The sequence below is a fragment of the Ascaphus truei genome, chromosome 3 (assembly GCF_040206685.1).
Source record: "Ascaphus truei isolate aAscTru1 chromosome 3, aAscTru1.hap1, whole genome shotgun sequence".
Classification (NCBI taxonomy): Eukaryota; Metazoa; Chordata; class Amphibia; order Anura; family Ascaphidae; genus Ascaphus; species Ascaphus truei.
In genome coordinates this window covers 358,118,789-358,132,135 of record NC_134485.1, presented here as the reverse complement: position 1 = coordinate 358,132,135, position 13,347 = coordinate 358,118,789, and the positions used below count along the sequence as shown (strand labels likewise).

The 13,347-nt window shown below is 42.4% G+C and overlaps 1 protein-coding gene across 2 annotated transcripts in view; it reads right to left on the bottom strand.

Moving 5' to 3' along the window:
* The window catches only part of LHFPL6 (LHFPL tetraspan subfamily member 6), a 230,024-nt gene extending 222,453 nt beyond the window's left edge, over nucleotides 1–7,571 (bottom strand). Inside the window, exons 1-2 of one of the 2 annotated variants that reach the window (XM_075592029.1) lie at nucleotides 7,120–7,571; nucleotides 4,624–5,171 (exon numbers count right to left, since the gene is read on the bottom strand). In XM_075592029.1, coding sequence (XP_075448144.1) covers nucleotides 4,624–5,008 — 385 coding nt within the window. In that variant the 5' untranslated portion in view covers nucleotides 5,009–5,171; nucleotides 7,120–7,571. Of the gene's footprint in view, nucleotides 1–4,623; nucleotides 5,172–6,459; nucleotides 6,861–7,119 lie in introns of those variants that run through there. The other variant, XM_075592030.1, reaches the window with a different exon arrangement.
* Between the last annotated feature and the right edge of the window lie 5,776 nt (nucleotides 7,572–13,347).

Sequence of the window (13,347 nt, the reverse complement as noted above, 5' to 3'; positions counted from 1 at the left end):
AATTGGCGTCTTAATACATAAGCATTCACTATATTCTATATACAGAGCACACAGCATAGATTTAAAAAAAGCTGAACATCTTCCCTGTGATGTTTTCAAAGTAGTTCAGATGCATTGACATGTCAGCCAGAACTATCTGGGTTAAGGAATTTACATGGATGGCTGAGGGCTAAGTATTCAGTGTAAAGAAAGCAGCAGGTTATATATAATCATACCTTATTGAAAGGATATAAGAACAATGCTTGTAACACTTAGACAAAGTTCAAAGTGACTTGTGGTTTTTGGACTTGTTTTGTTTGGATTGGTGTGTTCCTTTTGTTACCTAAGAAATACAATTTTATATGCCTCACTATGCTGCCCTCTGGATTTGTTAATTATTTAATTTACCAATGTGTGTAAAACAGGGAATGTCATTGTAGGACAATCATAGGACGGCAGCTATGACTGCATTTCTCATTTTTAAGCAGACCTTGTGGGGTTCTATACTATATGGATGGAGTACAGTTACCTTTATCTAACATGAGTGGGATAGGACTGCATACAGCAGAGCAGGCCTCTACAACGGGTGGCCCGCAGGCCAAATGCAGACCGCAACAAGTCTTGATGTGACCCTACCCAAGCAACACGTATAAAAATAGCAGGAGAAATGTCACACTAAAGCTCACTTGTAAATGAAGACAGTTATGTAAATACATACAGTACACTACAGGTGTGATACATGCTTACAAAATGTGTACGATGACATTATATTAGGTTTGTGGCCCTTCTACTAAATGTTTTCTAATCTGGTTGAAGATTCCTGCTGTAGAGGGTTATCTATTTATCACCCAGTTTACCAAAGTTGCCATTGATATAAACGTATAGCATAGAAAATAATGTTAGAATGCATATAGAGAAAAGTGAGGCAAAATGAATTTACTGTTGGACCAGAAGAAAACGCATCATATTCAATATTGATTCATATGCTAAATCAGAACGATAATAATCATGTCGGTCCCAATAAAGTCCCCAAGCAGAAAACATTTTGTTTTAAAAAAATCCATCCATCCAGATGCCTTTAACAGGAATAAAAATGCATAGTAAATAGCAGAATATACAAACATACTACACCTGAACATTTTTCACTACAGCTTTTATGTAAAGAATGGATTTACAGACAACACTCATGAATAATGAATGTTTTCCAGGCAACATTTGGTGCATGTATTATAAACCACAATCATTCATCATTGTCATGTTAGAAGTCAACGGTGTGTTAACATGTATCAGCATTTTGTACTTTAAAGATCATCCATTATCATGATCTGCCAATTATAATGTCTGTACCACTACCAACATCCTGTCCATTTGTTATCAATTACTGAGCATGATTTTGTAGAGTATGTACCTGCAGTTGTTCTGGAATGCACAATCTTTTCTATTTTGTGAACAGACAGGACCAAAGATTGAAAATACTATGGGGTATGAATAAAGGCAATTTTGGCACAAAACAGGGCATTTTCATTCTTTCTCTATGCATATCTGGAGAGGCGCAAGTCAAACTTTCTGCATAAGATGTTAGAAACCGTTCTTACGTATGCCGCAGCGCTGCTCCAAAAAACAGAGCGGTGCTTCAAGACACTTGAGGTTCTCCCTCCAACACTGAACGGGTTCATTTGGAAAAAAGTGGGAGGAGAAAGAGTGCGCATCCACCGATCTCATAGACTCCTCATGCCACTCCCACTACCCCTCTCTACATCACCACACTACGTTAAAGGAGCAAATGCCAGGATTTTAGGCAGAGACATAAAATGACCACTTTAGGCCATATATACTAAGCGATGCTAAACCATAAGCGCCCTCACCACACCTCAAGACACCTTCCTGCCCATTAACCTTTTAGCTATCTCTGTTTAGAAAGAATATGGTAGAGCTTTGGACTGCTGCATTTTACCGTTGAGTTTGTAAAAATGCCAACAGAGTGGCCCAATAATGATTAAAATATAACAAAATGTCAGCTTTTTACTTTTACTTACCCATTTCCATCGAAATTGGATAGTTTATTGTGAAACACTCAAGCAGTTTTCAATTTCAGTTAAACATAAGAATCGCTGTATCGTTCATTAATCAAATATATGATTCCCAAAGAAGATCATACAGATCTGTGGTTTTGCTCTCTTGATTTAGAATTATGGTCTAAAACGTATTATCTACAGTACTGAACATAGACATACTGTATGAAGCAAGCGTTAAAATAGTAGACAAGTTGCTGCATGCCCGAGTGCTTTCACAAGCATGGGCCCTTGTCCTGGTGCTTCTTTTTCTCTGAAACATACTTCACTTTTGTGTAATATTTTCCCGTCAGAATATAGAGAACGTCTCTTGCATGTCCTACTTTACCAGGATTTCTTCTAGGGTGTAAAGGCCGAGCTCCTTAGAACTAACTTTATAAGGCTTTAAATGTAGACTATTCACTACCCTTTTCAGGACAATGTTCATACTGCCAAGTCCTTTTGGAGACATGACCCACTTGAAACTGTGCTTCAGGCAAGTCTACTAATTATACTTAAAGTATATGTATTAAAAAATATATATATTCAAACAAGATTTTTTATAGCAGCAATCTTTCCCAGAAGCCTACATGGGTTTAACTCATATAATGTTAGTATCTTGTCCTCTGGGCATATCTGTGGTTTTTTTGTGTGTGTGTTAATCTATAAATCCTGAGGTTATTGTACCATGGTCAATTTTAGACTGCACTGGTCTCTGGGAAGAGCTCCATTTTAACCTCGCCAAACATTTAATATTTCAAATGCTTATATTCCCTAAAGAGAGCATTTGATTTAAAAAATAAAAACAGCACTGAAAAGGACAAAAAAATACCTCTTAAAATAAAAAATTTAAGTAATTAAACAAATGACATGATGATCAGAGCAGAATGCTGCTTCAACAAGAAAGATCCAACGAAGCCGAGACATGATGACGTGTTTAAGGTTTTGATCTTGAATTTACTGTACAAGGACATGTATTTAACTTCTATCTGACCAATCTTAATGACTTTAATAGGAGTTTCTGTGCGATAGTACTCTGATTAGCTCCATCACATTTATTTCAATTGGAGTTTCTGTGCGATAGTGCCCCAGTCAATACTATCGCAGTTTAATATGCAACCCCGAAAGCGTTGAATATCACTTTGTTTAAATACCGTGATTAAACAAGTTGCTTTCACATCTTGTACTGATATGACAAATTTAATCTCTGTACCAAAGGTTACTTCCTCACAGGATAAGATACACAATTAGAAGTACATATTAGAAAAATAGTTACTTTAATAAAACAAGCCATTTTCCTCACAACACAGGGCAACTATGAGACCTGTGGGAAACAGTCTAGATAAAATGAATGTGACACAGTGTTATAATTATATGTAATGCAGCAATGCCACCGGGCCACTTATTTTTATTGATTTCTTACACAATTTGAACAGGATCCGGAGCTGAACCGTGATATTTTCAGCTCTGGTGACCCCTTGGTTCCAGAGACACTTACTGTTGAAAGTTCCCTCCTGGAAAAACAATATGGATGCCAAATCTCACAGGACCCATGGGCCAACAGGAAGCCACAATGTCAACTTTTTAGCTTCCTACTGGACGATACTGGTGCCCATATTGAGTTCTCCGTGGGGGAGCACTGGTATTTTCACCGGTATGTATGTCAGGAACTGGGCAGACCCTGGAGCTGAAAATAAAGTGGATCAGCTCCAGAGTACCCCACCACTCCAATTATGTTAAACAATGAATGTAAATATTTGGCGGGATTGCACCTTCAAAATTTTTTTTTAGAATGTATGGAGGAATTAATAGTGGGATCCACAAAAGTATGCAAACTAATCACCTCAGAAATTTGGAGGGAGATGCAGTATAGAATCATGCACAGGGCATACATTCCATTCATAGGACAGATAGCTAACATAGAGGCCGACACAACTGAGTGTCCTAAGTGCGGCTTGAGTGGAGCTGGTCTTACCCACTGTCTCTGGTCATGCAATAAAATGTCAGGATTCTGGGATCAAGTGCTACTATTTCATCACAAAGGTAATAAAAGTCAAATGGATTAAGCACCCAATGCCCAGGCTGTTTGTAAACATGGAAATCTGATTGACACAGATCAATCAAAATAGAAAAGTGATCCAACCAACAGAGATGATACTACTGGTGGCATGGAAGGCGATAATGACCAAATGGATTGACAAGGAGAGACCAACTATAGATTTGATCCGAGCACTTCTCACAAAGCTGATCACAATTGATAACACTGCATCATGGTTCCCAAATATATATTTTTTATCATTTAGTTTTCTACAACAGAAAAACGTAATAGAGGGTTTCAGATGGGGAAACAATAAGATGAAAAAAGCAAGTGGTTTGGAACATGCTTGATGAACGTATAGTAAGTGAGACATATGGATACCTTGTTGAATGAAAATGCTAATGTTTACACAAATTAAATGTACATTTCTGCTTAATTCCTAAAACTAAGTCCATAAACACACAAAGAATTTAAACTTTACATTGCCAAGTTTTCTATTCATAAATGATCCAGATTGAAAAATCATCTAATACAAAAGTAATTTGTGATACTTGCCTCCAAGAAACTGTATTCCACCAGCCACTCTTCCAACAGTCCTGGAAATAAGCTCAGACACACAACATCCCATGACAGCGGTAAGGGCCACCAAGAGGAGAAGACCACAGCCAAGGCCAGTGACTACTGTGCAGATCCGCCACTCAGGACTTGGAATCGCATGGAAAGAGGCATAGCGACCACACTGCTCTACCATCACAGTGGTCTGGCGGCTTTCATCCCGCACAGGGTATGAACAACGACGGAATGTACCAAATGATACAGGCTTATCCAGCTGCGAGCCCAGCAGCCAGTAAGGCATGAAGAATCCAACGCAAGATGCTGCAGCACACAGAAAAGACAGAAGTGCCCAGATCACCCCGGTGCACGTCAAGCTGGATGCCATGATGTTCTTCCCACAGAACAAAACTTCATCAAAGGGAAAATGGAGTTATGGAAGATCAGTGTATCCAACGGAATCCACAACTGTAATCTAATCCTGGAGAAGCTTCAGATGATAATACTTTTAGAGCTACGACCCAATACTTGTCCTTTTTATTGAAAGATCCCTGAGAATTGAGATAAAAATCAAGAGTTAAAGGTGGCATACCTAATGAAAACACACGTGCAATGGATAATTAAAGTTCATAGTTTTGCCTGGCAGACAACTTTTTCATTTGTAAAATGGGAATGTTAGAGTTGAAAGGGAAGTGTCACTCAAGCTCAAACAAAAAGTCTACAAACTGCTGTCTCTTTCTGTCAGTGTCTCAGGGGTATTCAAATTCATTTAGGCAGCTCTTTATTTGAAAGGAAATAATACTGAACTGTCTGCTCAATCAGTAAATGTAATTTGTTACCAACACAAATTAATAGTGATCTTGGGATATTCAGCACTGACACAATAGCCATACAAACCAGTCCATAAAGAAAGCTCTACGTACACACGGGGAAGGGGGGGGGGGGGGAGGGTGATGCATCAAGGCCAATTTGATGCAAGATTCACGTGAACTCTGTTATTTTCATCTTGCAGCTCTTTGCGTCCTTGTATACAGGTCTTTACTCCAAGGTGTACGCCACATATGTCAGCTTGTGATTTGGGGTGTGTTAATTGAAGGAGTTAGTGCGTTACTTTTTTTTATCGTGTATTTGTGTAAAAAAAACTGGCAGGTCTGAGGTGGTGTAAACATTTGTTGGCTCACAATGTTCATCAAATGTATGAAACACTTTTATACATTTGGCGCAAACGCAAGCAGAATGGAGCAACGCGTCAAAAGAAATAAAGTGCTTTCTTTCTGTACATCTCCTGACTCTGAAAGGATTTGTTTTATTTACAAGGCTTTATCCATTGGGTGAAGAAGACTATTCTGCAAAACTGGTAACGGTCATTTATAAATTCCCCAAAAATATAATGTGGCTTCCAGAAACTTGTTTTATCATTGGCATTATTTAGTATTATTACTTTATACTGTATTAAAATGTGCTAACAATGCAAACAGCACTTGTATATAAATCAATGCTATATTTAGGCATTAATGCACTAGTGTCCAGACATGTTTGCAAAAAGTGTATGAGTGCAATCCTTGCCACAATGCCCATACCATCATATATTTATAAATCACACTGAGAGTAACATCAAGTGATTGTCCTGAGTTTCTATTGCTTAAGAGTTGGTCAGTCCATTGTAAAGCGCTTGGTCTGTTTGCATTTTTTTTTTACTGTACAAAAGAATACATCTTTAGTAAATATTCAATTGGTAACATATGTTTCACTGCATGAGATCACATTCTATGCTAAATGAACTACATTTTGGTTTTACTGCAATTGTTAGCATTTTACTACCTAGTTTTCATAACTTACTGAGATTATTTCATCTGGAACTGTCAATCCTTCTCTCTTCCTAAAATGCTAGTATCTTCTTTCCTTTGTTTTTTTTCCCCCCATTCCATCTTCTTCTGCTCTTGATTTTGACTGCTATTTCCACCCTCTTCTACATTTCAGCCTCTCATATGTATATACCTCTTCTTTCCCGTGATCATTCTTTCATTCCTTGTATCTGTTTATGACTAGCTCAGTCACTTGGGACAAGCTCAGCACTGGTGCACTCCCCTTACTTCAACTTGAGACTGACAATAACCCGTTCAGTGCAGGAGCCTAAATCTGCACTGATACATCAAACTCCATCATTGCCCCCGTATTCCACTCTGTATGATCTCAACTGCATCAAGCTCTTGCTTCCTTCATAACCTTTCATTCTCCCACCCCAAGCATCCAGTCTGCAATCACATCCCCTACTCCGATGAATCAAAAGGTTGAAGCATCTAAACATCTGATCATCCAACGAGCTGACGCATTCATTCCTGGACCACAGTGCTCATAATAACAACTCACTTGAGCTTGGACAGCATCAACAATGCTGTAAAGTTGATGCCAAAAGTAATGCAAAAACATAATCCACATACGGACAAGAAAAAGAGCCTTTCTAGGCACCAAACCTAAGACGTAGCATGCAGTACTCACATTCCTTTGCCAGGGAAGGAAAGCAAGCTGGGGATCTACTTGATCCCGCTGAATCACCCCGGGTCCCACTTGCACGTGTAACTTGCAGCTACTGTTTTAGAACCAGAATGCGACCAAGCAGCTCTGAGTAATGTGCCTGGAAGATCCCGTTCACTCCTTACAGCCGAGGCTTAGGCAGCAGAGACTGGAGCAGTTTTTTTTTTTTTTTGGTGTCAAGAACCCTCCCTCCCAAAAGATTGTAATTCCAGCCCCAGAGATCTCGGAGCAATAAAGCTGCAGATTGTTAATGCACTTTTGGGTTTTGGCAGTCTGTACACACTGCTATTTCTCTCGCCCCCCACCCCCCTTAGCTCTTTCACGGAGGACCTTATGAGACAGGAAATGTTATTAATACATTCCTAAAGATTGAGAGAAGCACAGGGGAGGAGGGATGAATGTTCGTGTCAAAGTCACAGGGGAACCATAAATTCTGCTGAAACCCCTCCTCTGGCTCGGCCCCCCGATTCCACAGGCAAATTAAAAGCAGAGGCAGGGGCGAGCTGAGTGAGTGCAGACCTAATACAGCAAATGAGCTGCAGAACTAATGTACTCCCACGTCTCATCTTAAACCCCGTCTCTAAAAATGTATTGGATGAAAAGCTTTGAAAAAAGGAAGTCTAAATAGAAAGTAAAAGTTGTAATAAAAGTTAAGGTTCCTGATTCTGATAAATAGCAATGTATGCTAGGAGATAATAAGGGAAACGCAGGGTTGCAGACCTCTCTGTGACATATGAATGTGCTCCCAAGTGGTATTTTTATTTGCTCAAAAGTAGCTATAAGATTAATATATGTGTATTTCTATAATTATGTTTGTAAGTGGAAGGCTGAGCTCAAACAGAAAGCTACCTTGCTGCGCGTCCGCACCTCTGTCTGTTGGGCGATGTGTGCTCATCCCCAGCAGACAGAATGACACGATTGGAGGCGGAACTTAATTTTTTTTTTTTTTTTAAAGTGTGCGTGTTTGTGACTGGCTGGCGAAGTACATGTGACGCAATTGCCGGTACACGTGATGCGGCTGCCGCTGCCTGTCTGCTCTCCCCCCTTGCTCGCACCCCCCAACCTCCTTAACTCTTGTGACATCACAAAATCACATCGCCATGGCAATGCGACATCATGTGACCCCGCGGCGTTATTTGACGCCGCATTGCCATGGTCACGCGTTGACAGAAGCCACCTGAGACCAGGTGAGTTACAGAGGATTCGTGCGCTCCCCAGCATTTAATTTATATGCTCTAGGGAAGAGCGCGGGGTCTCTAAGCGCCGCACCCCTCCCCCCCCAAGAAAATCTTACACCCTTGGTCCATATGTATACAGGAGTGCAGCACTCTCGAGAGAGGAGAGAGGAGAGAGGAGAGAGGAGAGAGGAGAGAGGAGAGAGGAGAGAGGAGAGAGGAGAGAGGAGAGAGGAGAGAGGAGAGAGGAGAGAGGAGAGAGGAGAGAGGAGAGAGGAGAGAGTGTTTTAAGTTATGGTGGGTGAAAAAGGCGACAGAAAACCTCCACCGTTAGAATATAGCCCAGTGGTTCCCAAACTTTTTCGGCTTAAGGCTCCCCAAGGCGATCAGGATTTTTTCAAGGCTCCCCAAGGCGATCAGGATTTTTCCGCAGCGCCCAAAGTAAAAACAAAGTTGTATATACATACCTAACTGTACTGTACTGTAGTATATGCAAGTGACAATGCTAGGTAAAAAAAACATCTCTAAATCCTCTCATTGAAGCCTTTGCTGTGTGTATTATACTGTAGTATATGCAAGTGACAATGCTAGCTAAAAACCATATTTGAATGCTGTTTTCTGTCTACCCCTAATCAAATTAAGTGTTGCCACCTAGGCAGGGAACACCCTGTGTAGAAAACCATCTGTTTGAATGTGCCTCAGATGTGCTAATTAAGCAGACAGAACCTAACTGTCAGGTGACTGTTTAGGCCCATATAAACCCAGGTAGAACAGCTTTAGTCTGCATGCAGCACATATCCAAGTGGCACATTATAAGTGGCAGGACAACTGAACAACTCAAGTTTAAAAGGAAGTGGACCATTATAAGTGGCAGGACTACTGTACAACTCAAGTTTAAAAGGAAGTGGCCCATTATAAGTGGCAGGACTACTGAACAACTCAAGTTTAAAAGGAAGTGGCCCATTATAAGTGGCAGGACTACTGAAAAACTCACGTTTAAAAGGAAGTTCAAAAGAAGTGAGGTAGAAGTGGACACCCCAACAGGCCATGATTCCTGCATTTGAACTACGCTGGAAAGGAGGATATCATCCATACCAGACTGCATCATTACTGCTGTGATGCTGCCTTTACCATTTATATTTGCTGTGACTTCACTTCTTCTCAAATTATGCACTTCTTTTTACCAGCCTCAGTATGTCTCTAACTCTATTCATATATCTCCATCTCTCATTCCTTCACCACTTCTCCGTTCACATGAACTCCTTTCTTACCTGCGCCTTCTGACACCACACAGCTATATCCCAAGCAATAAAGCACATCCCTACAAATCATCCTCACACATCCTCTTTCTTTCCATGCTTCTCCTCCTTGCTTCTGGGGATATCTCTCCCAATCCTGGTCCCTGCCCTATTCCTGCATGCGCTCGTCCTCGCCTGCCAATTGCAAACTCTACTCCCTCTGGTCCAACCTCATACCCGTCCCCTGCCACCCTCCCTCCTCTCTCCCCTTCTCCTGTGCCCTTTGGAATGCTCGCTCCCTTTCTAACAAGTTCCTCTCTGTACATGACTTCTTTCTCTCTCACTCTCTGCTCCTATTTGCTATAACTGAGACCTGGCTCACTCAGTCTGACTTTGCTCTGGAAGCTGCCCTCTCTTATGTTGGCCTTTCCTTCTCCCACACTCCACGCACTGATGGCAGGGGTGGAGGCGTGGGGTTCCTGCTCTCCTCTCTCTGTCGTTACCGAACCCTTCCTATTCCTCTGTCTCTTGCTTTTCCCTCCTTTGAGACTCACACTGTCAAGATTTTCTCTCCTCTCCCTGTCCATGTGGCGGTTATCTATCGCCCACCTACCTCTACTCATCCCTCTTCTGCCTTTCTCTCTCACTTTGAATCCTGGCTCTCTTTCTTCCTCTCCTCAGACTCCCCTGTTCTTCTCCTTGGAGACTTCAATTGCCACATTGATGACCCCTCTGTCCCTTGGGCCTCCCGCTTTCTTTAACCTAACCTCTTCTTTTGGCCTTCAACAGTGGACTGCAGCCAGCACCCACAAGGATGGCCACTACTTAGACCTGGTTTTCACTAAAAACTTTTCTCTCTCTGATTTCTCCATTTCCCCTTTTCCTCTCTCTGACCATCACCTCAACTCATTCTCTCTATCTCGCTTCTCCCCTTCTCCACCTCCATCTACCCCCTGGTTCTGCAGAAACCTGCACTCTATTCAATTACCTGACTTTGAGTCCACTTTACGCCCCTCCCTCTCCTCTCTCAGCTCTGCTACAGACCCTGACAACCTGGTTAGGAACTACAACTCTGCCTTGTCCTCCTCTCTTGATCTACATGCCCCGCTTTCTCTCTGCCGCACTCGCCCTTCTAACCCTAGACCCTGGCTAAATTCCCACACATGCATGCTGCTTTCCTCCACTCGTTCCTCTGAATGTCTCTGGAGGAAATCTCATACTCTCGCAGACTTCCTTCACTACAAATTTATGCTATCCTGTTTCAACTCTGCCCTCTCGCAACCTAAACAAGCCTACTTTTCTTCTCTAATCAACATGCACAAGTCTAACCCACGCGGACTGTTCTCTGTCTTTGATACTCTACTCAAACCACCCTCAGATGCCTCTCCTTCCTCCATCTCCGCTCAGGACTTTACTGACTATTTTAAGGAAAAGGTGGAATCCATACGGCAGAACATCACCTCTGTTTCTTCCTCCCATCCTACACCTCTTCCTAAGTCTCCTCCTGCCTTCCTTGACTCTTTTTCCACTGTCTCAGAGGAGGATGTGTCGCTGTTGAACGCCTCTTCTCCCTCTACCACTTGCCATCTTGACCCCATTCCCTCCCATCTCCTAAAACCTCTTGCTCCTACTATAATCCCTACGCTCACATACATTTTTAACTCCTCCCTCTGCTCTGGAACCTTTCCATCCTCCTTCCAACATGCAACAGTCATACCATTACTCAAAAACAGCAAGCTTGACCCTACCTGTCTTTCTAACTATCGACCTGTCTCCCTCCTGCCTTTTGCCTCTAAACTCCTTGAACGTCTTGTATTCTCTCGCTTTCTCCATTTTCTCAACAACTATTCTCTCCTAGACCCTCTACAATCTGGCTTCCGCACTGCTCACTCCACGGAAACAGCCTTCACTAAAATAACTGATGACCTCCATGCTGCCAAAGACAGAGGTCATTACACCCTGCTCATATTACTCGACCTCTCTGCAGCATTTGACACCGTGGACCACCCTCTTCTCCTTCACATTCTCCATACTCTTGGTATTCGGAACAAAGCTCTATCCTGGATCTTATCCTACCTCTCTCATCGTACTTTCAGTGTCTCTTCTGCCAACACCTCCTCCTCCTCTATTGATCTCTCTTTGTGGGTACCCCAGTGCTCTGTCCTGGGACCTCTTCTCTTTTCTCTGTAGACACTCTCTCTAGGTGACCTAATAACATATTTTGGGTTTAATTATCACCTCTATGCTGACGACACACAAATATACTTTTCAACACCTGACCTTCCACCTGCTGTACAAACCAAAGTTTCTGAATGTCTCTCTGCTATATCCTCCTGGATGGCCCTCCGTCGCCTTAAACTTAACATGGCTAAAACAGAGCTCCTCATACTTCCTCCCAAACCTGGCCCTACTACCTCCTTCCACATTACTGTTGGAACTACAATCATTCACCCAATAGCCCAAGCACGCTGCCTAGGGGTCACACTCGACTCTCACTTTCACTCCTCACATTCAAAACATTTCTAAAATCTGTCACTTTTTCCTCCGCAGTATAACTAAGATACACCCTTTCCTCTGTTGCTCGACTGCTAAAACTCTGACTCAGGCCCTCATTCTCTCCCGTCTTGATTACTGTAACCTCCTGCTGTCCGGCCTTCCTGCCTCTCATCTGTCTCCATTACAATCTATCCTAAATGCTGCTGCCAGAATCACTTTACTCTTTCCTAGATCTGTCTCAGCATCTCCCCTCATGAAATCCCTCTCCTGGCTTCCGATCAAATCCTGCATCTCACACTCCATTCTTCTCCTCACTTTTAAACCTTTACACTCTTCTGCCCCTCATTACATCTCAGCCCTAATTTCTCGTTATGCACCATCCGGATTCTTGCGTTCTTCTCAAGGATGTTTTCTTTCTACCCCCTTTGTATCTAAAGCCCTCTCCCGCCTTAAACCTTTTTCACTGACTGCCCCACACCTCTGGAATGCCCTTCCTCTCAGTATCCAACTAGCACCCTCTCTATCCACCTTTAAGACCCACCTTAAGACACACTTGCTTAAAGAAGCATATGAATAGCACTGTGGATATTCTAAACACATGATACATAAAGCTTGGCCCCCTGCAGACGCACTTACCAGAACTCCCTCCTACTGTCTCTGTACGTTCTCCCTACCTAACAATTAGACTGTAAGCTCCTCAGGGCAGGGACTCCTCTTCCTTAATGTTACTTTTATGTCTGAAGCACTTATTCCCATGACCTGTTATTTATATTATCTGGTAATTATTTGATTACCACATGTATTACTACTGTGAAGCGCTATGTACATTAATGGAGCTATATAAATAAAGACATACAATACATACAATACCTAACAGTTGCAGTGCGCAGTTGGTGTCTCTCACAGGCACACACTCTCTCAGACACATTCTCTCACTCTCTCGGACACACACTCTCTCTCTCGGACACACACTCTCTCTCTCTCGGACACACACTCTCTCTCTCTCGGACACACTCTCTCTCTCTCTCTCTCTCTCTCTCGGACACACACTCTCTCTCTCTCGGACACACACTCTCTCTCTCTTGGACACACACACTCTCTCTCGGACACACACTCTCTCTCTCGGACACACACTCTCTCTCAGACACACTCTCTCTCTCTCAGACACACACTCTCTCTCTCTCTCACACACACACACTCTCACTGACGCACACTCTCTCTCTCGGACACACTCTCTCTCTCGGACACACACTCTCTCTCTCTCTCGGAAACACACACTCTTT